Raw genomic sequence first — 25,994 nt, 5'->3', positions numbered from 1 at the left:
GTTCTGTTGGCCCTTTAGAGGCCCACTAAGAACGAATTTGAGAAAATTTCCAAAGATACGCCCAAAATCTGCGTTTTTCCAGCGTTTTCTCAGCTTTATCGAGAACAAATAAACAGAAATTGTTCAAAATTTAGTACAGAAGCTAAGCTAGGGTGTAATAATGTTGTGTTGAAGGAATTTTAAACAACGATAAAGTTACGCACAAAATTAGCGGTTTTTTGCGTTATCTCAGTTTTTTGTGTAGTTGAGAAGTTGATATTGTGGTAATTATTCATATTGAATGAAAACAGACTAAGAAATTGTCAAAAAACCACTGATTTATTGATAATTAGAAAGACCGGTTTCGGTTATTACACCATTGTCAATCTCTGATAAACTGTTTATAAGAGATTGACAATGGTGTAATAACCGAAACCGGTCTTTCTAATTATCAATAAATCAGTGGTTTTTTGACAATTTCTTAGTCTTTTTTCATTCAGTTATCTCAGTTCTTTCATCAAGTAATAAGACAGAAAATGTTCAAATTTGGTACAGAGGTTTAGCTAGGGTCTAAACATTTTGTGATGAGGTGACTTCAATATTTCATTAAAGATACGCCCAAAATCAGCGTTTTTCTCAGCTTTTCTGCGTTTTTTCATCGAGCGAGGAAGTACTTCGACTTTCTGATGGATTGAAGCATGCTCAAATTGAAAATGCATGCGGCGAAGTGAGCCCGCTGATCTCATTTTTGGACGATCCAGTCGGGGATCCAGGGGGTGGAGCCAGCCCCCTGGCTAGACGGATATGGCGAGCGAAGCGAGCCTGACCGCTAGTGTCATATAATTCTTCAAATTCATAATTTGCGAAATTCATTGGGTAGTTAGGTTGGTAGTTGTTTCTTATTGTGATACTTTGTTTATCTTTTTGTAATCTAAATAGATGAAGAAATTTAATCTAGTCTTATCTTGCTTCCATTATTATTACGTTTTTATCACGGTATATTGAAGAAGAAGAAGAAGATATCTTCTTCTAACTACCGTCGTTTTCATCAACTCACTTTCATTCGTTTCTATTAGTCTTTAGCAATTGAATTTGGTCAGGCAATTTTCGACCACTTCTCGACTAGAGATTTGAAACTTCCAGGATAGGCAGAACCGGATGAAAATTAATTTTATCATGATTTGAAAAGTTATTTTATAGCTAATCAAGAAAAACGTGAAAACGGTGACATCTGATATCGATTCAGGTAGCCGAAAAATCAGGTCAACTATAATTATTTCTCTAGACAATTTATCCATAATTATTAGCAATTCGTTATGGCAATTAAGGAGGCGATACCGATAAGCAGGTAGAGTCAGTCCTTCATTCAGTTCATTAATGATGCATTATTTATTTCTCTGTCAACACCTCATTACCATTATTGATTACGGTTATCATTTTCGGTAATTGTATTGTTCAAAAGTAGGACGATGAAACATAATAAATAGTGAGGTCCACGTTAAAATGGCAGTGGAGAAAGATAGGAGAACACCGTTGCAGATCCTCTGTCTTGTCAATGCCTTCTATAGACGGCAGCTGATACAGGTTTATTGATGTAATATTAACTGTTCATTCTCGTTCAAAATAATCAATTGTATTTTACTAAGCAAGAAATCATTTTTCTCAATAATTTCATAATTAAGATGAAATCAATTATTTATTAATTATACATTGTTGAAAGACGATCTGGCAGCAGAGCAAAGCGTGAAAGAGATAGCGCTATTCGCCTTGTTGGATGATAGACAAGGATAGCGATACATATAATAATAATAATAATAATAAATATTTTTATTGCATAAAAACTGTACATTACAGATATGGCAAACGTCAAATTATTATAAAAACAAATAAAATACATGAAAATGATCAATGTCACAAAGTATAAAACACAAAAGTACAATAAGTTATCACAGCTAATTGATAAGTACACAATATTATTGAAATGTATCCACTAATTATCCATGTATTCCTTTATGGATTAGAAGCCACCATTCAATAAATATTTCTTCAAGTGGGCTTTAAATACATTTTTATTTGTTTTAACAGATTTTATTTCATTTGGGAGCCTATTGTAAAAAAATATTCCTTGATAAAATGGATTTTTCTTTGCTATTGCTAAATTAACATTAGGTAAATGATAGTTATTAGCTGTTCTTGTTCTATGACTGTGGATATTTCTATTAGTGGGTAGAAAATTATTATCAACGGTGCTAAGGATAGTCTTATATATGAACAAAGATGGAAATGTGAGAATACTTTCAATTTTAAAATAATCTCGGCAGGACTGATATCTCGTCAGTTTACACATACATCTAATGGCTTTTTTTTTGTAAAGTGAATATTTTTCTTACATTTCTTTCAGAAGAATTGCCATTTAGACATTTATTTTCAGATACCATTTCTAACCAAACATTACTATGTGGACTATAGCACCATAGTTGATTACGGTTCTTTTTCGGTAATTTTATTGTTCAAAAGTAGGATGAGGAAACTTCTATCACTTTTCTTATAATATTATGAAGAAAAGAACTGGCTCATATATGTACGGGATAGGAAGTACACGAATGACGCATCATCACGTCTGAACTACTGGACTAATTGAATTGAAATTTTGCATAATGATTCCGAATTTATCACGGATGATTACAGGGCCGAATTTTATTATGCTGAATGAAATTCAATTATTTGAACAAATGTAATCAATTTGTGATATCTTATACTATTAAACGAGCAACTTCTGTTTATATGTTTGTATTTCACCGGATCTCGAAAACGGCTCTAAAGATTCTCACGAAATTCAGAACATAGTAGGTTTATAATATAAAGATTCGATTGCACTAGGTCTCATCCCTGGGGAAAACTCGCTGAAGGACATTAAAAGGATAATTATTATCCATCCTTGGAAAAACAGATAATAATAATTATTTCGTCGTCTGTTGGTGATGGAAGTGAGTGAGCAAGTTCATGTGTGTGGGACTGTGTCAAAATTATGACTCAGCTGTTGATCTTTTGTAATCATTCAATCAGGTACTTAGTGGCGGTTGCAAAATAGCCGGGTTATTTTCAATCCTGATTAATTCCAGTAGATCCATCTTTTTCAAATGGTCTTCTCTGATTTGGTTCACGTGAAGTTAATCAGGATTGAAATTCAACCGGCTTTTGTGAAACTGGGCCTTCTTGAGGGAAATTTTTGCATTCCTCTGGGAATTAATCCAAATTTACTGTTATTAGATAGAACATTTCTGTATGAATGTTATTATAATTTCTTCTTTCGTAATAAATGTTTTATGCCTTTGTACTCCAGAGCGAAGCTCGGTCTCCGATATTAAAGATTACGCAACGATTCAATAAAATAGTTACTATTACGAGTGAAATGCTGCCGTAGAGGTAACGTACGTCACTTGTAGATTGTTTTTGAGGGTGTCTGTTCGAATCTTGCCAGAGTCAATTTTTTTTTGCAGTCCTCAACTTCAATAATTATCCGTGTAATGAATCATGCTCCTGTACTCCTGTTGGAAGGGTGACCAAATATTGCCAACTCTCTAATTATACAATTCATGAGTTGTAAAATCGCTTCCCAGTGTTCGGAACCCACCTAAAAGTGTGGGACAATTCATCTCTCATTATCATTCGCCTCATTACCCACGCTGGAGCCTATAGTGAGCGCCAAGTTATAATGGCAGTGTTTGATTATTGCTATATCCTTGTCTATCATTCAACAAAGCGGATAGCGCTATCTCTTTCTCGCTTTGCTCTGTTGCCAGATCGTCTTTCAACAATTTAGAATCCTATTATATTAAGCGAGCAATTTCTGTATGTCTGCTTATATATTTACATTTTTGTATCTGGTTATTTACGTATGTTCAACGGATCTCGAAAACGGCTCTAACGAGTTTCACGAAATTTGAAATATAGTAGGTTTATGATATAAAGATTCGATTGCACTAGGTCTCATCCCTGGGAAAAATCGCTGAAGTACATGAAAAGGATAATTCATCCTTGGAAAAATAGATGATATTTATCTCGTCGTCTGTCGATATAACAGAAGATGCGTGTGCCTGTGTGGGAGATCAGCTGTGTAATCAATTAGCTTACCGTGTCTCGCGAGAAATCTAGAAATTTTAATTGACTCGATCAAAATACAGTAATCTGATTTGTTGACATGAGATGGTATATATCATAATATTCAAAGTTAATTATTATTTTATAGTTCTAAGTGATTAGTGAGTTTTATTTTGTTATTCAATTTGGTATGTAAACTATCCAAATTAGAACTTTTATGTTTTCAAAAATTTGGACTGAAAATTTGACCTGAATTCAAGTGTATGGAACATAATCTACTTTTTGGAATATTTATAGTGTATAAATCAAAATTCGGGGAAGAAACAGTTTTGGGCTGTGCCTGTTAGTCCTTCCCCAAACATTTCAAAGAATTGAGTTCTGTTTATCAATAAATAAATAACGAGCGAAGCTCGGTGCCCCGATATTTAATTATTAATTAACAAAATACCCCATCTTGTTCATGAGAATTCATTATTTAATCATTGAAAAATATAATTCCTTGCTTAGTAAAATATAATTGGTTATTTTAAATGAAAAGTTAATATTGCATCAATAAACCTGTACCAGCTAAAATTCAGAGGATCGGCAACGATGCTCTCCTATCTTTCTCCACTGCCATTATAACGTGGACCTCACTAAAATAGAATTCTCATGAAACAAAGGTCCTACATCGGGTGTTTGATAACTCAGTGGATAACAGAAAAAGAGAGTAATAAAAAATGATAGCCTGAGACAAATAAAACAAGCCATCAAAAATCAATCGGCTAATTGCAGGGGGGTGAGTATAGGGGTATTCTCATTTTTTGGGGTGTAGGTTGCCCTTAAGTAGAACAATATAAAAAGTCACTTTAAAACACACCACAACATGCAATTCGACTATAAAATTTTCCCCAACGACAGTTATAATAAATTCTCCCCTTTCCCTAATAATAAGCAAGGCATTTGGAGAAGGAACTTTATAGTAGTGCTATAAACTCTCAGAACGAGGGGAAAGTTTAGAAATACAGAAGTAGGTTATGTTTGTAGGTAGTCTAGAAATAGTGTTATGATGTTAACTACTAGCAGGTAACCCGTGCTCCGCAAGTGTCTATTTTAAAACTTGATAAACTGAAAACTTGACCGAGTGGAATCTTGAAGAGTTTGAAATAGGCCTATAACCATCCTCGGTTAATTAACAATCTTTATGCGAAATTTCAGGTTAATCAGTCCAGTAGTTCAGACGTGAAACGTGATGATGCGTCAAACATAATTTTCCTATCCCGTACGTGTATAAGCCAGTTCTTTCCTTATTATAGTATAGATAATTTCTTCAACTTGGTACTAACATACGAGTGACAGAACTCAAATATTGTTCAAAAATCTGGTGTGGTGCACTCACACAACTTTCCTTGCCGTTATGAAAATTAATCAACTGACGCTAGTGTTCACGCGCATCTCAAGTCTACTAGATCTGAGCCAGCTGATGACAGGACAATAGAGCTGCAGACACACGAAGTCTGCTGTCTTTTCATAGTGATTGATTTAATAGAATCAACAGTTGCCAACAGTTTGCAATGGAATAATCTTATTTTCTCGAATTTCGAGCTTATTTTCAATTTTAGGTGAGAATGTTACTAAACATTAATTGTAGAGATTTTCATGCTCAATCTTTTCCACTTGCAATTTTTTTGTTAAATTGTATCTGAAGCCTGATAATTGGAAATCTAGAATCAAACTTTGCATCGATGGAGCGGAGCTCCTAAAATTTTTACAGATATAAAACTTGTGCCAGTTGATAGAGCTTATCAATGACTTTTTTATGTATGAATTTGATCAAAATCGTTGGAGCCGTTTTCGAGAAAATCGTGAAAAACCCTGTTTTTGACAACATTTTTGCCATTTTAGCCGCCATCTTGAATTGCATTTGATCGAAATTGTTCGTGTCGGATCCTTATAGTGTAAGGACCTTAAGTTTCAAATTTCAAGTCATTCCGTTTATTGACCTTGAAACGTATAGAAATTTAGAAATTAGGGTACCTTAATTTTTTTCGGAAAGCAATACTTTCCTTACCTATGGTAATAGGGCAAGGAAAGTAAAAACCTTCCTCAAATTAATACCAACCTTACAAAATAGGATTGCCATTAATTAAGTTCCTAATTTTAACCATATGTTTCGATGAGGTAGTCTCTCTCAAATCAAATCATTTATTTAAAAAAAAACATTGGAAATGTTACAACAACGTCAAGATATTAACTAAAAATATTAACACAAAAACATATAACACGCCAATCAAAATTCAACTGCGAAAAACTCATCCACCGTATGCAGACATTTCCCGATTAACAAGTCCCTCAAATACGTCCTGTAAGATGCGATATCCATCACTCTCAAGGACTCAGGTAGGCAGTTGAACAATTTTATGGACATCTGCTGCCAGCTCTGTTTAGATACATTGTAACGGCATTGTCTGACTCTAACTTTGTATTTAGATTATAGATTAACTCTAGATTATAGATTCACATATGGTATGTTTTCATGTCCCATGAATGAAATTTGAACATTAATTCTGAAAAATCCAGAAAGAAAATTGAAATTTTGGCTTCGAGGTGAACGAGATTGACATTTATTTATTTATTTATTTACAATGCAAATCACACTAATGTAATAACATTGAAAGATAAAATAATAAGGTAGTCCTTGTGCTATTTTTCTTCCAAATTTTATAGGTGACATAGTCCAAGATAAGGTTGGAATTTCACGTATTTTTTTGGTTGGATATTCTTAGAATCTATGTGCGAAATTTGGAGATATAAATCATTCCCCTTTTTCCGGTAGGCAATCCACAAGTTGACATGTTTTGATGCGAACAAACACATCCCTACTTTCTTTTATTATCATAGAAGACGTGACATACCTTCATCTTTTTAATTTGCAAAATGAAAATGCCCTATTGATATAATTTCTTCTAGTTTTCGGTTCATAATATGTCTATTTAGTTTACAAACGATTTGGATACGGTGCGGAGTTGGAAAGTTGGAAAAGAACTGAAATTTAATTTATTTATTTTATTTCATTTACAATCACAAATCATTATCAAAATATAATGTGATTGGGAGAAGACCAAAACTGTCTTTGATGAATAAGGGCTGGTTTCTGAGCTTGGGATTTAGCTACGTTCCACACCTTTTCCAACTGCATTCGAGAAAGTATCAATTGTAATTGAGAATAGTCAATTGTATTTGAGAAGTCATCACTTGTAATTGAGAATACCGTAGTGAATTTTATTTGAGAAAGTATCATTTCAATTTGAGAACATACGATTTGAAATCGAGAAGTTGTCAGTTGTAATTGGGAAATGATTAAAGAAAACAGTACTTCCAGTACATATATTTTTCATAACTGCACTCATACAAAATTATATGATAATATATCTAATATTCCAATAAAACGTTTAATTTTTTAATGAAACATTATTTTTAAGCCCCAAAATCCATCGAAGAACTGCCGAATTGTTTGATCAAGAGATTCAATTGATTGATGATGAAGTTCAATTGCGCCGTAAACAGAGAATTTGATCTTCATCAAGTGCAATGTTTCACAAATTGTTTGAGACAATTACAACTACATAATACATAGAAATAATACTGATTAATCATTCGTAAACAGTACAGGTACGATACTTTCACCATTGAAAATATTAATTTTCACACATGCAAAGCCTATGATAGTAATAATTGGAATACTGTGTACGTAGTACAGTATCCTTTCCTGCTCAAATAAAACCTGTAATATAGGCTACAGAAGAGTCACGGCATGTCAATTGGAAAATTTCCTCATTTTCAATTGATATCTTCTCATTTACATTTGACGATTTCTCAAATACAATAATTGACTACTCTCAATTACATGTGACGACTTCTCAAATACAATTGACTATTCTCATCTACATCTGACATTCTCTCAATTACAAGTGACTATTCTCAAACACAATTGATACTTTCTCAAATAAAATTGGAAAAGGTGTAGACTTCAAACAGCTGAAGTCAGAAAATTGGCTTTCCGAAACTGGGCATAGTCGCAGTCCACATTCAAATTAAATTTCGAAAAACTACACATTTTCCAATTTTATTTGAGAAAGTATCAATTGTATTTGAGAATAGTCACTTGTAATTGAGAGAATGCCAAATGTAAATGAGAAGATATCAATTGAAAATGAGAAAATTTTCCAATCGACATGGCATGGCTCTAGTGTAGCCTACTGTTGCCTACGGGTTTGATCTCTACTAAGTACACAGTATTCCAATTACTACCATAGGCTTTGCATGGGGGGAAAATTGATATTTTCAATGGTGAAATCATTTCCCCTGCACTGTTTACGAATAATTAATGAGTATCATTTCTATGTATGTATCGGCAACACGACTTCTGTCTCCAAACATTTTGTGAAATATTGCACTTGATGAAAATCAAATTCTCTATGTTCATGGCGCAATGAATTGAACTTAATCATCAATCAATTGAATCTCTTGATCAAGCAATTCTTCAATGGATTTTGCAACTCGAAAATAATTTTCCATTTAAAAACTAAACGTTTTATTGGAATATTAAATATATTATTTTTCATGAACCGTACAGCTGTTATAAATAAAATAAGTACTGGAAGCACTGGTTTTTACTTTCCTTGCCCTATTACCATAGGTAAGGAAAGTATTGCTTTCCGAAAAAAATTAAGGTACCCCAATTTCTATACGTTTCAAGGTCCGTGTGTGTGTGTGTGTGTGTGTGTGTGTGTGTGTGTGTGTGTGTGTGTGTGTGTGTGTGTGTACACGATATCTCATTTCTCAATAAACGGAATGACTTGAAATTTGGAACTTAAGGTCCTTCCCCTATAAGGATCCGACACGAACAATTTCGAACAAATCCAATTCAAGATGGCGGCTAGAATGGCGAAAATGTTGTCAAAAACAGGGTTTTTCGCGATTTTCTCGCAAACGGCTCCAACGATTTTGATCAAATTTATACCTAAAATAGTCATTGATAAGCTCTATCAACTGCCAAAAGTCCCATATCTGTAAAAATTTCAGGAGCTCCGCCCCATCAATGCAGATAGATTCCCAATTATCAAGCTTCAGATACAATTGAAACAAAAAAAATCAAGTGGAGTAGATTGAGCATGAAAATCTCTACAATTAATGTTCAGTAACATTTTCACCTAAAATTGAAAATAAGCTTTAAATTTGAGAAAATGTGATTATTCAATTGCAAATTATTGTTGATTCTATTAAATCATTCACTATGAAGAGATAGCAGACCTAATGTGTGTTTCCAGCGTTATTGCCCTGTCACCAGCTGGCTCTAATCTTTGAATAGTAGAGTTGAGATGCGCGGTAACACTAGCGTCAGGTGATCAATTTTCATAACGGCAAGGAAAGTTGTGTGAGTGCGCCACACCATATTTTTTTTAAAATCATATCCCAATTGCAACTGACAACTTCTCGATTTCAAATCGTATGTTCTCAAATTGAAATGATACTTTCTCAAATAAAATTCACTATTCTCAACTACAAGTGATGACTTCTCAAATACAATTCTCATTTACACCTGACGTTTTCTCAAATACAAATGACTATTCTCAATTACAATTGATACTTTCTCAAATATAGTTGGAAAAGGTGTAGAAAATTGAACACAAAATAAAATAAAGAGAAAATAGTGTAAAGTTTCTGCTATTTTGAATTTTTTTAGGAATGTTTCATTTCGTCAAGGAAAAACGTTTCCAATTATAGAAATGAGAAAAAATAGTATATTACCCTACAAGCACAGAAAGTTAGTGTATAGGGTATGAGGATAGTTTCCCGGAAATATGTTATCCAGATACCATAAACACCTTTCTGAGAGAGTCTCCACACTTCAGGTATAGCTGACGCCAAAAAGTTAGGCGGTTTCGTAGGTCTCTTGTGCGTTCTAACAGCTGATGTTGTCAAGTAGAGTTGTCATTGTCATCTTGCTTGGCTTAGGTGATGATTTTTAAATCAAAAGAGACAATAAATAGATGCATTGGAATATCTATCCGAAAATCTGATAAATTAGCTCCCAATGCTAAAGACCATTTCTCTTTCACCTTTTTTAGTTTCATGTTAGCGGCCGGAAAGGGTAGTCTTTCTGACCTTAGCCGGAAAGAAACCTGTTCTGATGTCAGACGAGAGTCATCTGCGAACAATGTCTTTTCAGATCTACGTAGGGACTGGAAAACAACTGCTATCTGTGCAGTGTGGCGAAATAGTATATTTCGCACCTAGAGCAGAAAATGAGATTTTTCCAGCTCGAAATCGGTTTTCAAGTCCGAGGCCGTAGGCCGAGGACTAGAAAAGATTGAGAGCTGGAAAAACATTTTTGCCCGTGGTGCGAACGATATTTTTCGCCACACTACAGGTATTGCTGACAAAATAAATAAAGAATACAAAATAAAGAATACTCGTTAAGCTATCGTACCTATCTCTTGATTTTAGTGGTAGAAGATTTGCAGTCAGGATTTCAGATTCTTTTAAAATTTCACTTGGAATACCACAGTCATCTTCAAGCATTTTTGAAAATTCGGAATGCACTAATCAACAATAAATAATTGAATAAAACTGGTTGCGAAGCGAATTAGTTTGATTCGAAACTGGAACTAAAATCATGGCGACTTCAGCTTATTATGAAAGTGGACACTCGCCCGATCTAGCGGATGACTTATTAAAATAATTAGCGCGTTGTTTCCAGCCATAAGCGGCTGGAAAGAGACAACTTTCTGGCCTAGACCGGAAAAGAAACCCTTTTCTGACGTCGTCTGCAAACAAGGTCTTTCAGATCTACGTAGGGACTGGAAAACAGCTGCTTTCTGTGCAGTGTGGCGAAATAGTTATTTGTGCAACTAGTGCGCAAAGTGACAGTTTGCTGCACCGAAAGAAACGTTTACGCCCGAGCCTTAGGCGAGGGCAACTAAAATTACCGAAAAATACTATAAGTAAACTAAAAAATATTTATAAAATAACATAGACAACAGAAAATATTTTATTGTAGTATATTCTAATGTTATTTTATTAATTTTATTGACATGGATTTCGAACGGTAATTATTTAACCTGAAAATTCGAATTTCATAATGTGTGTTTGCTACATTTCTCATTGCTTGGAGTTGAAATAATTATTACTGTCAATAGAAAATAAGCATTATTTATTATTAAATGATGAGAAGTTATTATTTAATTATGATTTAGATAAACATTATTCTTGTTTTGGATTTCTAGATTAGGATTTTATCATAAATGTAGGGTAGCCATTGAAATGATTCTTACTAAATCTAACCACAGTCATTGTTACCAACTTAATTTTTGTTTTCGTGCACTAATCCTCCATATAACCCACCAACTATTTTGTGTTGCCATGTTGCAAATCTGGAGTGCAGAAAAATTTTTCCCGCACTAAAGCGGAAAAGTGATTATTCGCGTTCTGTAATCAGTGCAGGAATGGCCACTTTTCAAGGTAACTGTAGGAAAAAGATTTATTTTGCTACAACTATTTTTACTGCGACTACGCCCCGTTTTGGGAAGCCAATTTTTTGACTCCAGCTGTTTAAAGTCTAGTACTTACCGAAATCCCGAGCTCGGTAACAGGCCCTAAACGTTCCGAAAAATATCTACTTTGTCTAATGACGAGAAGGATAGCAACCCCACTGTTAATCAAGTGCTGACTTTATATCATGAATCGGATGCTCTACGATTTATCTCCCTGGAGGGATGCTAATCCTTGAGGGCTGGTGGTGCGTGGTTGGGAGGGGGGGAATGTTATGTTGGTGGGAGGAGGGTATTAGGCTGAGAATAGATGCTTGAAGGAGCCGGATAGAATGCATGAATTATGCATGAGGCACAAGTCAATTAACTCCTTGTAATCGTCATCCCTCACGTTGAGGGTGTTATTGTGAGGAGGAGGAGGTGGTTTACAGAAAGGGGAGGAGGAAGTCATGGATTCACTTCCTCTCCCCCTACGCCTCCTTCAAGGGTATCTTCATTGTCTTGTCTCGAATCCACGTGCCTCGACTTACTAGAGATCGATTGTCGAACCAAACATTTAAATCGATATTTCAATCTCGATTTGTTCTTTCAATCTAGAGGTGATTGTTACCATTTACCTCAAAAATAAGTACACAAAAAATCGAACTTACTTTTTCAATACCAACTTGTTATCATATTATCTATATCTATCTATCTTCTATCTATATATATAAAAGCGAAATTGCACTCACTCACTCACTGACTCACTCACTCACTCACTCGCATAACTATAAATCTACCGGACCAAAAACGTTCAAATTTGGTAGGTATGTTCAGTTGGCCCTTTAGAGGTGCACTAAGAGCGGATTCAGGAAAATTTCCAAAGATACGCCCAAAATCTGCGTTTTTCCAGCGTTTTTTTTAGCGTTTTCTCAGCTTTATCGAGAACAAATGAACAGAAATTGTTCAAATTAAGTACAGAAGATCAGCTAGGGTGTAATAATGTTGTATTAGAAGGAATTTGCAATAACGTCAAAGATACGCCCAAAATGAGCGTTTTTTTATTTTTCTCAGATTTATCGAGAACAAAAGAACAGAAATTGTTCAAATTCAGTACAGAAGCTAAGCTAGGGTGTAATAATGTTGTGTAAGAAGGAATTCGAAATAACGCCAAAGATACGCCCAAAATCTGCGTTTTCCAGTGTTTTTTGCGCTTTCTCAGCTTTATCGAGAACAAATAAACAGAAAATGTTCAAATTCACTACAGAAGCTCAGGTGGGGTGTAATAATGTTGTATAAGAAGGAATTTGAAATAAAGCCAAAGATGCGCCCAAAATCAGCGTTTTTCTCAGCTTTTCTGCGTTTTCTCAGAACTTTGACTTTCTGACAGAATGAAGCATGCCCAAATGAAAAATGCAGACGAGCGAAGCGAGCACGCTTATCTCATTTTTGCACGGTCCAGTCGGGGGTCCAGGGGGCTTCGCCCCCTGGCTAGACGGATATGTGAGCGAAGCGAGCCTGACGGGTAGTAGTTCAATAATAATTATTGAATAAAAATACTAAGAAATTGTCAATAATCTTGAAATAAATAGTCAATAACTTGTTATCTCAAAGTACATTAGAAGTTTGTTGACCGAGCGAAGTGAGGTCTAAGATTCAAGTCCACGGTTTGGCATTTCTCTTAATGTTTAAATGTTTATATGTTTTTATGTTGCGCATTTAGGGCGAAACGCCACAGACGTAACAGATTTTGATGAAATTTGACAGGTAGGTTCCTTTTTTAATTGCGCGTCGACGTATATACAAGGTTTTTGGAAGTTTTGCATTTCAAGGATAATATAAAAGGAAAAAGGAGACTCCTTCATTAGAATAAAAATCAGACTATAGAATAATTATTCATCATAAATCAGCTGACAAGTGATTATACAGATGTGTGGAGAAGCCAGTCTATTGCTGTATTTCCATAAGGTCTATAGTTTCAATCAGGTACTTGTGGATGAGAATACTGCGTGAGGTCTACTCTTCACAGAACTACTAGTTATTTATGGAAGTTGGCCATTTCTCCATTGAAAAGATGATGAAGACAAGGAGGCAACCCGTGCTTTTAACTGGGGAGAATTTTCTGTTGACTCCAATGCAGTTATTTTTCTAGTTTTTTCCTCTCAATAATGAACTTCTTTGTCTGTTTCAGGGCCCTCCACAGCCTGGGCAACCATTCAAATTCACGATTGGGGAGTCATGTGACCGAATCAAAGAGGAATTTAATTTCCTGCAGGCGCAGTATCATAAGTAAGTACTCTATTCATCCAGAATTTCAAATCGAATTGATGATCTCATTTTAAATTCATGTTTCATCCTGTTGAAAGTCAATTTTACTTACTTGTTACAATTGACCAATCAACTTAAATTAGGGTTACAATAGTTGGAATACCCCATTTTATCTACTATTTATTTATTTATTTCTGGACTGAAAAGTGGACTCAAATCAATTCTAGTAGATAGCATAACCTATAATTTTTATTCATAACTCTACCTTCATTGTATTGTCATTCATCTCATCATCATCACCTAGGCTTAAAATACTTCTAGTAAATCGCCTTTGTAAAATAATAGAATAAATAAATAAATAATACTCCTCGAACAAATCTTAATTCAAAATCATTGAAGGTTCAGTTTCTAGGATACTTATGAATTAATCCAATGAACAATAATTAAACCTATAAATTGAAGAATGAACTAATCTAATGGACAATTAAACCTGTAGATTCTATAATTTTCCTAGAAACCGCAAGCCTAAGAATTCTTCCGATCTATGGGTGCGTACACAAAGAAAGCTGGTTGCCGGCGCCGGAAAACCAGCCGCTGTAAGCGCGTCCCGGCTTGAGAAGAACTTAACATGGTTTCAAGTGTGCCCGTACACAGTAAACGCCGGTGCCGGCTCAACAAGCGCAACAAGCGCGAGCTGCCGGCGTCAACCGGCAAACAAGTATGAAGAGAACATTCTTGTAGCCGGTTTCCAGCAACTGCCTCAGTCTGCGAGTGGTCTCTGTACTGTGCTTACAGTTAGTCTCCAGTACAGTCTCTGTACTGCAGTTGGTTAGCGTAGTGTGTACTGTGCAGTAGTTTTAAAGATGGTTGATACAGATGATTTAATATGTAATCGAAAGTCGCTAGCTCCATTCTCATGTATGTGTAGAACCGTTGTGGGTCACCTTTTAGTTGCGGAAACAAGTGATGGTATTCACCAAGTTTCTTCCTATGTCTATTAATAACATGAACACCGAATTTCCTCCTTTGCAATAATTTTAAATGAACACTCTCCGCCAAAAACACATCATCACTAGACGAATACATCTTTGACACTGCTCAATGTGAACTGACTTGTCGAGCTTGTTACCAGCTTTCTTTATGTACGGCTTCAAGCTTTTACCGCGCTTATAAGCTCGAGGAGCAAGCTGCTGGTTTTCCGGCGCCGGCAACCAGCTTTCTTTGTGTACGCACCCTTAGAACTTGAATTAGGTTCATGATCTGCACTATTCCTCAATAGTTTATTCTATCTTTTTCCTCACCAAAATCGTAATTCATTAACATAAGTTAGTATACGGGTTTTTCGTCACGCCAGCTCAAAATATGGTGATAATAATTATTATTAATATCTACCCATTTAATAAATACCTATAGTGTGGTCCACGTTATAATGGCAGTGAATAAAGATAGAATAATAGCGATACCGATTCTCTGCATTAATTAATTATATTTCTACACTGTCAAAAACATAATTGTCATCGTTGTGGACCTAGAACCGGCTTCGTCGTATGATAGACAAGGATAGCAAAACTAAAGTTGATGAAATACTGTCATTATAACGTGGACCTCACTATATCAATAATTCTTATTGTAGTCTTTGCAAAGCCTTCACTTCCAACCCATTAAATTAAGGTGATAATCGTCATAATTAATGATGTTGATCAAAACTACTTTTCAAGTTTATTTTTATCAACTGGACGCTGAGAATGTATGTTCAGTATTTATAAAAAAACGTGTTAATATCATAAATGAATATGATTTTACTGCCGTTAAATTCTTAGAACAATAGGCAAAGTAAAATATTTAATACAGTATGACAAAAGTTTAACAGCAACTGTACAAACAAAATTAGCCTACATCACTGAGTGTTAAAAATAACACAGTAAGTAAACTGTAAGTCAATTAGACTTATCAGATACAGTAATTCAAATCATATTGTGCATGCACAAAACTGATTGATATTTCGAGTTGATATTAGAATGAACAAAGAGTATTAGGATTATCATTATTATGTTATTATTAAAATATTTGAAAATACTAGTTTTGAACATTACAAAATTATCAATCCCTAGTGAACAGAAAGCATTAAAATTGAGCAACGTAATTTAGTGTGGATGAAGCTCTACGATTGGTCGTGAGCTGTCGACCAATACAGGCTTAGGTCTACTGCCATTGGGCGAGACAAGGCTCGCCCAAGTATTCCAAATATGGTCACGAGAACAGTGTCTAGTCTCGACCAATGACATTAGAACTCAACCTTCATTGGTCGACATCTAATGGCCAATCGTAGGGCTTCATCCGCTCTAGGTATATTCTGTTGCTTAATGTTCCAGTTAACGAGAGGTTGATAATGGATCAACATGCGAAATTAGTATTTTGAATAGGTTTTTTTTTAAATTGTGGTTTTCACAATATCTAATCATTCTCATTCGATTTTTTTTTGAAATTAAAATTGAAATTTTTTCACAACACTTGACATATTTTACACATATATTTACAATGCAATTATTTATAAAGAAACAGTATCATGATGGGAAAAAAAGAAAAGAACTTCAGTAGCTTAACAGCTGTGGTTGAAGTTCTACACTATTGTTATTGTACATTATAATATGAACGAGACAGTCACTTGATTTTGGTAACTAAAATAAAAAGAATAAGTCTTACGTCTATACAATAAATATATAACATAAAAAGAATAAATAAAAAAATGAATAAATAAATAAACCTCTCTCACCAGTCAAATTTTTAACAATTGAGTCTAAAACCAGTCAAATTGAGCATCAGTAAAGTAACAAATAAAGGCAAAAGTTAAATTTAGTACAAAATTGTTTAAAATACTACAAGGAAATACTGAAGGAGAAATAATATTAATTCAATTAAACCGATTTACGCGGGAAAAAAATGAAGAAAGTATAAGTAAAATCAAAAACAGTGACAAGCGTCTTGAAAAGATGGGAAAAAGAGCAACAACGAGAAATGTATGATAGTCCAAAGAAAGGATTAGTTAGCCTCTAGAATATTTCCTCCTCAATGTCAATCCCACTACTGCAACATTACAGAAATTAATGAATACCAGAGTTGTAGTAATGAAGATTTAGGCAAATATCAGGAATTTGATTTTATGAATAAGAGGTATTTTTCCTCACTTTTCATTTATTAATTATTTTTCACTTTTAATTTTAAATTATTGATAAATATATATTACATCTCACCAAACACTATGCTAGAAAATTGGGAGTCTTCTAAAAAAATCCTTGATAATTGTGTTTGTTGTAACAATTTTATAAAATCCTATTATTTATTGGCTTGCCTGGACGAACAATGATCGCTTCTCATAAAGACAACTGATCATCAACCTTTTGTAAGAACTATAGTGAGGTTCACGTTATAATGGCAGTGGATAAAGATAGAAGAATAGCGATGCCGATTCTCTGCATTAATCAATTATATTCCTACACTGTCAAAAACATAATTGGCATAGTTGTGGATCTAAAAAAGGATAGTACCACCGGCTCTGTTGAATGATAGACAAGTATAGAGCAAAAACAAAGTTGATCAAATACTGTCATTATAACGTGGACCTCACTATAGTAAAGTACTGTAAGAACCTAGTCTACTATAGTGAGGTCCACGTTATAATGGCAGTGGAGAAAAATAAGAGAACAACGTTGCCGATCCTCCGTCTTGTCAATGCCTCCTATAGACGGTAGCTGATACAGTTTTATTAATGTTATATTAACTGTTCATTCTCGTTTAAAATAATCAATTATTTATTTAAAAAAATACTACAGGCATTAAGCCCAAAACAGTCTTCACTACCATTTATAATCGAATAAAATAAGTTAGTAAAAGAGATAAAAATAAGAGATACAGTACTTGCAATTCACAAATACATAAGAAAGTTGATAAGTATGAGGAAAGCGTAAGTAATTGAAAGTAATCTAAGCATGAGTAATAAATACAGAATGAAGATAGTAAGTTATAAAAAGAACACAATTGAGCATAGAAACAGGTTAAGGGGAAACATGTGCCACTGTGGAATGGAAATTGATGAAAGCAGAGAAGAAAAAAGAAAAAGTGTCAACTACAAGAAATATTCAAGTATAAAAGTTAAGGAATTTAAACTGTAAGTTTGATCAACTCTTTAACACTATTAAGAATCACGGACATCATATTTATTGAATCAATTCTGAAACTAAATTCAAATTCATTGAGTCATAGCCTCAATAATGCGCCTTCTAACCTCACTAACAGGGCCATGCTTATCAACACCTTCACAAACGCTATTGAATAGCCTCAGAACTCCATTAAGTGGAGAGCAGAAGTTATGAAGGGTCCTTGATCTTGGTACATGAAAGGTCCTACCTCTTCTGACATTGAACGTGGGTACCTGGAAACCAATCCTAGAGAGGAGAGCGGGTGAATTAATGTAATTTTTCAAAAGTGACACCACAAACATCAATGAAAACCTGTCACGTCTAGCCAGAAACTATATTTTTCAATAATTTCATAATGCATTTTCATAACTAAGATGAAATATTTTGTTAATTAATTATTAATTCTACATTGTTAAAAGACAATATGGCAAAGCGAGAAAGAGATAGCGCTATCCGCTTTGTTGAATGATAGACAAGGATAGCAATATCATTGCTAATCAAACACTGCCATTATAACGTGGACCTCACTATAGTAACTCTAATTAAACATTCAAGTAGGCCTATCAAAATTGTTTTTGAACTATTTATTTGTTTTCAGGAAACTTGTCCAGGCAATGAATGCTCAAAAAAGGGTATAGAGGGAAAAGTTGGGAAGAAAATTTTCGACCCCGCAGTTCTGTTTAGGGTAGTAAGGAGGTGAACATATCAAAAGTCCCCACCCCTACCCACTGTGCTAAGGGGGTGGGTGTGGTTTAAAGGTACCATTTTTTGGTTTCTCGCATATAAATTATGTATTTTACAGACATGACTAGTCTATAAGAAATTAAAGCTTACATAATTTCCTACAATATTGATCTCACAACTTTCTCTATATCTTTTTCACTTTTTGAGATATCCGCTCTAAAATATGTGACATTTTTGAAAAACACATTTTCCTTCAATTTTTTGCTCTTATAACTTTTTGAATATCGATGGGAAAAATCCATGCTGATCATGAGCTTATAGAGCATCAAATTCTTTTCAATTTGATGTATAATTTCACAAGTTTACGCACGGTGACTTTTGATATGTTACCCCCTAAATGGTTCCAACAAAGCTGCAAAGTCAAAAATTGTGTTCAATACATTTTCTCCAAATTCCTTTGTCAATTGTTCTATTTTTGCATAACTGAAGATCTCACTCAACACTGAAGCAACACTGTTATAGAGGGAAAAGTTTGGAAGACAATTTTTGATCCCGCAGTTCTTTTTAGGGTTGTGAGGAGGTAAACATATCAATAGTCCCCACCCATACCCACTGTGCTAAGGGGGTGAGGGTGGTTTAAAGGTACCATTTTTTGGTTTCTCGCATAAAACTCAAGAACTATATATCCTAAGGACTTGACTGTCATATAACAAATTAAAGCTTACATATTTTCCTACAATATTTATTTCACAATTTTTTTTTATATCTCCTCTAGTTTTCGAGATATCCGCTCTTGAAGGTGTGACATTTTTGAAAAAAAAACACGTTTGCCACCAATGTTTTTCTATTTTTGCTCTTATAACCTTTTGAAAATCGATGGGAAAAATCCATATTGATCAACTTTTCCCTCTATAACCTTTCCTTGACTGGACTACATCAAGTTTGATATTTACTCACAATGTATGTTCTAATTTGTGTAGTGTTCATATTTTTTGTAAGTCTAACAGTTTTCAATGTATACTTTTCAGCCTAAAAATGGAATGTGAAAAACTAGCTAGTGAAAAAATTGAAATTCAAAGGCATTACGTCATGGTGAGTGAGCAATGGTGTCGATGGTTCTGTTAAAAATGGACGTTTTTAATTGTTTGCTCATCTACTAACTGTTATGTGTTGCACCATACCATACATGTTGAATGTCTTACCATAAAGGGCAGAGCTTACTTCATTCAATGCAACACTTACCATGTGATGATCACACCATGGCCGCTTTCATTTTTTGTTTTATTACTTTGTGTTTTTCTTGATGTTGTTGTGTTTCCCTTTTTGTGGTGTGTACGGTATCCAAAGGTAAATTTTCTACAAGGTCAAAATCAAATCTCCTTCACCATAGATAAACGATAGCGAGACATCTCCTGGTTAGACAAAATATCGTATACCCGTTAATGATAGGGTTACGTATAGCCAAACTATATAACACAAACGATCAAAGTATTTGAATAATACAAGTATTTTGTCATTTAAAAGCAAAAACCTTACCCTCTTACCCACGGTATTTAGATGAAAACGGTAGGGGTCATGAAATGTGTGCGCAGTGGCCAGCCAGCTAGATTGCGTCACCGCCACCAACCGAGGTTTTCAACACCTATTGGCAATTTATGAAACTTTTTGGTTAAAAACAGATGATTGGATATAAAATGACGTCAGCGACACCGGAAATTTAGCACAAACATGCGCGTGACACCTACCGTCTTCTTCTATATACCGTGCTCTAACCTATTCTTTCACCTTTCAAACCCTTGAGGCTGTGCAAAGGCTAAAAATAAACTTTCTACTCGTGATATTTTTAAAAAAAATTCGATTCGTATATCATCAAGCTATCAAAATTGAAAAGTCTTCTCAGGTAAACATTTTCTTCTGATCATTACTTTTTGAGATATGAGCGCCTGGAGTTTAAATTTTTGGGAAAGAACATTTCAAATTCGGTAAGAGATAAATCCATGAGATTTGGAGGATAGATTCTTCATGGTATTTTTGATCTAGTAAAACAAAAGTTTTCTGAAAATATCAATTTTTAAGATAGTTATTCAATTTACTAAAAATAACCTAATACGTTTTTTTTTTGGTAAATTGAATAACTTTTCCAAAAATTGATATTTTCAGAACATTTTTGTTTTATTAGATCAACAATACCATGAAGAATCCATCCTCTGAATCTCATGGATTTATATCGTACCGAATTTGAAATGTTCTGTCCCAAAAATTCAAACTTCAGGCGCTCATATCTCAAAAATTAATGATCGGGAAAAAAAGTTTTCTCGAGAAAACTTTTTCATTTTGATAGCTTGATTATATACAAATCGAAAAACTTAGAAAAATATCACGAGTAGAAAGTTTATTTTTAGCCTTTGCACAGCCTTAAACAGCTGGAGTCAGAAAGTTGACTTTCCGAAACGGGGCGTGGTCGTAGTCCACGTTCAAATTAAATTTCGAAAAAACTATAAGATTGAACACAAAGTAAAATGAAGAGAAAATAGTGTAAAGTTTCAGCTATTTTGAAATATTTCTTCTCTTCAAGGAAAAACGTTTCCAATTATAGAAATGAGAAAATAAAAATTATCGTAAAAACTACTAGTAAGCCCAGTTTCGAAAAGCCAATTTCCTGACTTCAGCTGTTTAAAGTCTAGAACTTGGCTAAATCCCGAGCTCGGAAACCGGCTGTGAAATTAATCCTGCAAGTACAATACTATACAAATTTTCAACTGCAAATACGAGTATATGTCATTTAGCTTTACTGAAAAACTAATGTATATAATCTTCAAAGTAGGTTCTATGGGTCAAAATTTAAGAATAATTTGTAATATAGGGGTTAAAAATTAGGAATACTTATACCACAAATATACAGGAAATCATCAATCCTAGAAAATCCTATCACTGAGTCTGTTTCTATGGATGGGAAAATGTAGGATATCAATCCAAAAACATTAAGTTATCATTTAATTTAAGTAAGTTACATAACCTTTAGACTGTGTATTCCAAATTAAGGTTCAAAGCAGTTTCTATATAATAAGAGAGAGTAGGGTTGTGTTTGTTCGCATCAAAACATGTCAAATTGTGGATTGCAAACCGAAAAAACGGAAATATTTAAATCTCCAAATTTTGCACATAGATTATAAATATATCAATCTCGTGCACCTCGAAGCCCAAATTTCAATTTTCCTTCTAGATTTATCATAATAAATGTTCAAATTCCATTCATGGGAAATGAATACATACCATATTTTAATAATAGAACTATAATATAGAGAGACAACCTCTTGGAAACAGATGGTTAAAATTGGCAAATAAATTTATAGCCAGTCCAATTTTGTCAGGTTGGCATTAAGTTGAGGAAGGTTTCTAAACAAGATTTGAGTTTTGTCACTTCATTTAGTACCAAGTTGAAGAACTTTCTATACCACAATGAAGGAAAGAACTGCATGGCTCATACACATACGGGATAGGAAAATTATGTTTGACGCATAATCACATCTAAACTACTGGACTGATTAACTTGAAATTTTTCATTCAGATTCTTTATTAACCAAGGATGGTTCTAGGCCCACTTCAAACTCATAAAGATTCCACTCCGTCAAATTAATGAATAAATAATATGAAATCCCCAAAAATAGCCTGATTATCATTTTTCCGGGTAGGGATACCTTTATCAATCCAGAAAATCACCTTTGGATACCGTATGTACACCTTGTTGTGCAGTGGTTTAACGGACAGCTTACCCCTTGCAACGGTGATAGTTGTGTATCCTTGCATCGATGTTGTGTATCCTAATATGATGTTTTGTATCACCTGCTCTGTATCACACACATTCCCAGCATGGCCGAAACACTCCTAACACGCACCTTTTTGTTTTTAATTCTGCGTTACAGTTTGAAAATGGAAATTGAAAAAGTCGTTCAAGAAAAGACTGAGATGCAGCGTCATTATGTGATGGTAAGTCCGTGAAAACTCGAATTCCATTATTTTGCAATTAAATCTGTATGGATAATTTTAGTGAGGTCCAAGTTATAATGGCAGTGTAGAAAGATGGCAGATTAACGTTGCTGAACCTCTGTCTTGTCAATGCCTTCTAATTCATTCTTGTTTTAAAATAATCAATTATATTTTATTAAGTGAGAAATTATATTTTTCAATAATCTGATAATGAATTTTCATGATTTTTCAAATGATTATTAATTCTACATTGTTAAAAGACGATCTGGCAACAGAGCAAAGCGAGAAAGAGATAGCACTATCCGCTTTGTTGAATGATAGACAAGGATAGCAATACCATTGCTAATCAAACACTGCCATTATAACGTGGACCTCACTATAGTAACGTTTGCCGTGCAAAGTGCCGTTTGCTAAGCACGAAATTCACTTTTAGAACAATGCAACTTTTACCAGAACCTCAAAATTTTCAGGATTTCAAAAAATCAAAATCAAAATATTTTTTTGCCAAAATAAAAAAGTCACTAGATATTCCCAATTAATAATACTTTGATAATTGAAATATACAATACATACATAATCATAGAATTGAATAATACATTTCGAATGAATAAATAGAATTGGCACAGCTAGCAACGAGAACTTGTGCACTAGCTGTGAGTATGTTTAAAAGCTGTGAGTTTATTTATTCATTTATTCCATTTCACATTTACAACATCAAAATAATGATTGGGAGAGAATCAACAGGATAAACCAAAACTGATTTCTCCTCATTTTGATAAAAAAGTTTGATTCCATAGTTTGATTTGAGTTTGAATCAGTTTTCAATATTTAATTATTACTGAACGAAAATCCCAATTAAATGCTGTAAATCAACTCGAAGACTTCTGCTACTGCAAATATTGACAACAGGGTAAACAGCTAGATGGAAATTCGATGAGTGCTACTAGATGCTTGGTTCGATTCCCGGTGCCAATAAATCGAGTGGTTATTCAATGAAACGTCATTACTTTTTTCAACTGTTTCAATTGAAACAATTTTAATTTACCTTGTTTAGAGAAATTTGAATGATTCTAAGGGCCGGGATTTAGCTAAGTTCTAGACTTCGAGGCTGTGCAAAGGCTAAAAATAAAAAAAGGTAAACCAAACTCCAAAGGTAAACGTTTTCAAATATATAAATGAGAAAATAAAGATTAGCATAAAAACTGGGACAACGCCCCCTTTCGGAAAGCCAATTTTCTGACTCCAGGCTGTGCAAAGGATAAAAATAAACTTTCTACTGGTGATATTTTTCGATTTGTATATCATCAGGCTATCAAAATGAAAAAGTTTTCTTAGGAAAACTTTTTTTCCGATCATTACTTTTTGAGATATGAGCGCCTAAAGTTTACATTTTTGGGACAGAACATTTCATATTCGGTGAGAGATAAATCCACGAGATCTAGAGGATAGATTCTCCATGATATTTTTGATCTAGTAAAACAAAAATTTTCTGAAAATATCAATTTTTGAGAAAGTTATTCAATGTACTAAAAATGACCAAAAATAACTCTCAGTTGAGTTTTTTTTGGTAAATTAAATAACTTTCTCAAAAATCTATTTTTTCAGAAAATTTTTATTTTACCACATCAACAATATCATGAAGAATTTAGCCTCTGAATCTCATGGATTTATCTATTACCGAATTTGAAATATTCTGTCCCAAAAATTAAAACTTCGGGTGCTCATATCTCAAAAAGTAATTATCCGAAAAAAATGTTTTCCTGAGAAAACTTTTTCATTTCGATAGCTTGATGATATGCAAATCGAAAAATATCACTAGTAGAAAGTTTATTTTTATTCTTTGCACAGCCTGGAGTCAGAAAATTGGCTTTCCGAAAGGGGGCGTAGTTCCAGTTTTTATAACAAGATTTATTTTCTAATTTCTATAATTGGAAACGTTTTCCTTGACGAAATGAAACATTCCTAAATAATTCGAAATAGCTGAAACTTTACACTATTTTCTCTTCATTTTGTTTTGTGTTCAATTTTCTAGCTTTTCGAGATACATTTAAACGTGGACTGCGACTTCGCCCTGTTCCGGAAAGCCAATTTTCTGACTCCAGCTGTTTTATATCCAGAACTTAGCTAAATCCCGAGTTCGGAAACCGGCCATTAGAGGTTTTAGTTGATGGATTTTCGTGATGTCTTCTCAAAACCAAATTCAGAGAGCATTGGTTGCAGTATTTTGGGAGGATTATTCAAAATCTCAAACACACGGAGCTTCAAGAGCCTATCATAATTATTAACGTCTCTGATTTCGAAATGTTGAGAGGTATATGGTGGAGAGGGAGACTGGCCCTCGTATCACTCTAAACTCTAAACAAACTTGGCGATATGCCTCTTGAAATATTATTATCACTTTTCATTCACCATCTGTTTCAGAAACCAATTAGGACTCACCTCTTAAGCAATAAAAACTTGAAAATTCCACTTGAAAATATAATCAAGTTTGCGATAGTATTGGAAACAGTTTAGAAATAGGGTACTTAGATTTTTATTTTTATTTCTATTCAAGAGTAGCCCGAACGAAAAAAGACTTTTGAAAACCCATATAGATATCTTCTCTAACTCAATATCTCTCTCAGAGGGGTGTCAAGTCCCTAACGTTCTCTCTTTATCTCTAATTTTCGTATGTGAAGAGGATGTACTTCATACTTCATTTTGAGAAGATCATATTGAAAAGTCAAGTACTGATTAAACTTTGAGACCATTCTACAGTCTTGAAAGTTTAGTGAAGTATTTCCAATGTCAAATAATATTTTTCAAACTAGAGCTTTTCCAAAAAACGAATGAATGGAATAATTGAATAAAACTTCTTGTGTAGTTGAGATGTTGATATTGTGGTAATTATACTACAGTATCAATAAATCTGTAGTTTTTTGACAATTTCTTGGTCTTTTTCATTCAAAATTAAATAAATTTTAATACAAAGAGTTTGAGTTGATAGTAAGTAATTTCATAACATTATGATAGCGTTTAAATTGAATTTCGAAAAACTAGAAAATTAAACACAAAATAAGATAAAGAGAAAATAGTGTAAAGTTTCAGCTATTTTGATTTATTTAGGAATGTTTAATTTCGTTGAGGAAAAACGTTTCCAATATTATAGAAATGATAAATTTATTAAAGATAGTCATAAAATCTGCAACTATGCCCCGTTTCGGAAAGCCAATTTTCTGACTCCAGCTGTTTAAAGTCTAGAACTTAGGTGAATCTAGAGCTTGGAAAC

General features: G+C 33.9%; 1 protein-coding gene across 1 annotated transcript in view; it reads left to right on the top strand.

Annotated features, from left to right (window-relative positions):
* LOC111044466 (transducin-like enhancer protein 4) overlaps positions 1–25,994 on the top strand; it is a 202,902-nt gene that overhangs the window by 41,074 nt on the left and 135,834 nt on the right. Inside the window, 2 exon segments of the mRNA XM_039435578.1 lie at positions 13,783–13,880; positions 22,663–22,726. Of these exon segments, the coding sequence (XP_039291512.1) occupies positions 13,783–13,880; positions 22,663–22,726 (162 nt within the window).

Source organism: Nilaparvata lugens, chromosome 9 (genome assembly GCF_014356525.2).
Source record: "Nilaparvata lugens isolate BPH chromosome 9, ASM1435652v1, whole genome shotgun sequence".
Taxonomy (NCBI): domain Eukaryota; kingdom Metazoa; phylum Arthropoda; class Insecta; order Hemiptera; family Delphacidae; genus Nilaparvata; species Nilaparvata lugens.
This window is presented reverse-complemented; position numbering and strand designations above follow the sequence as displayed.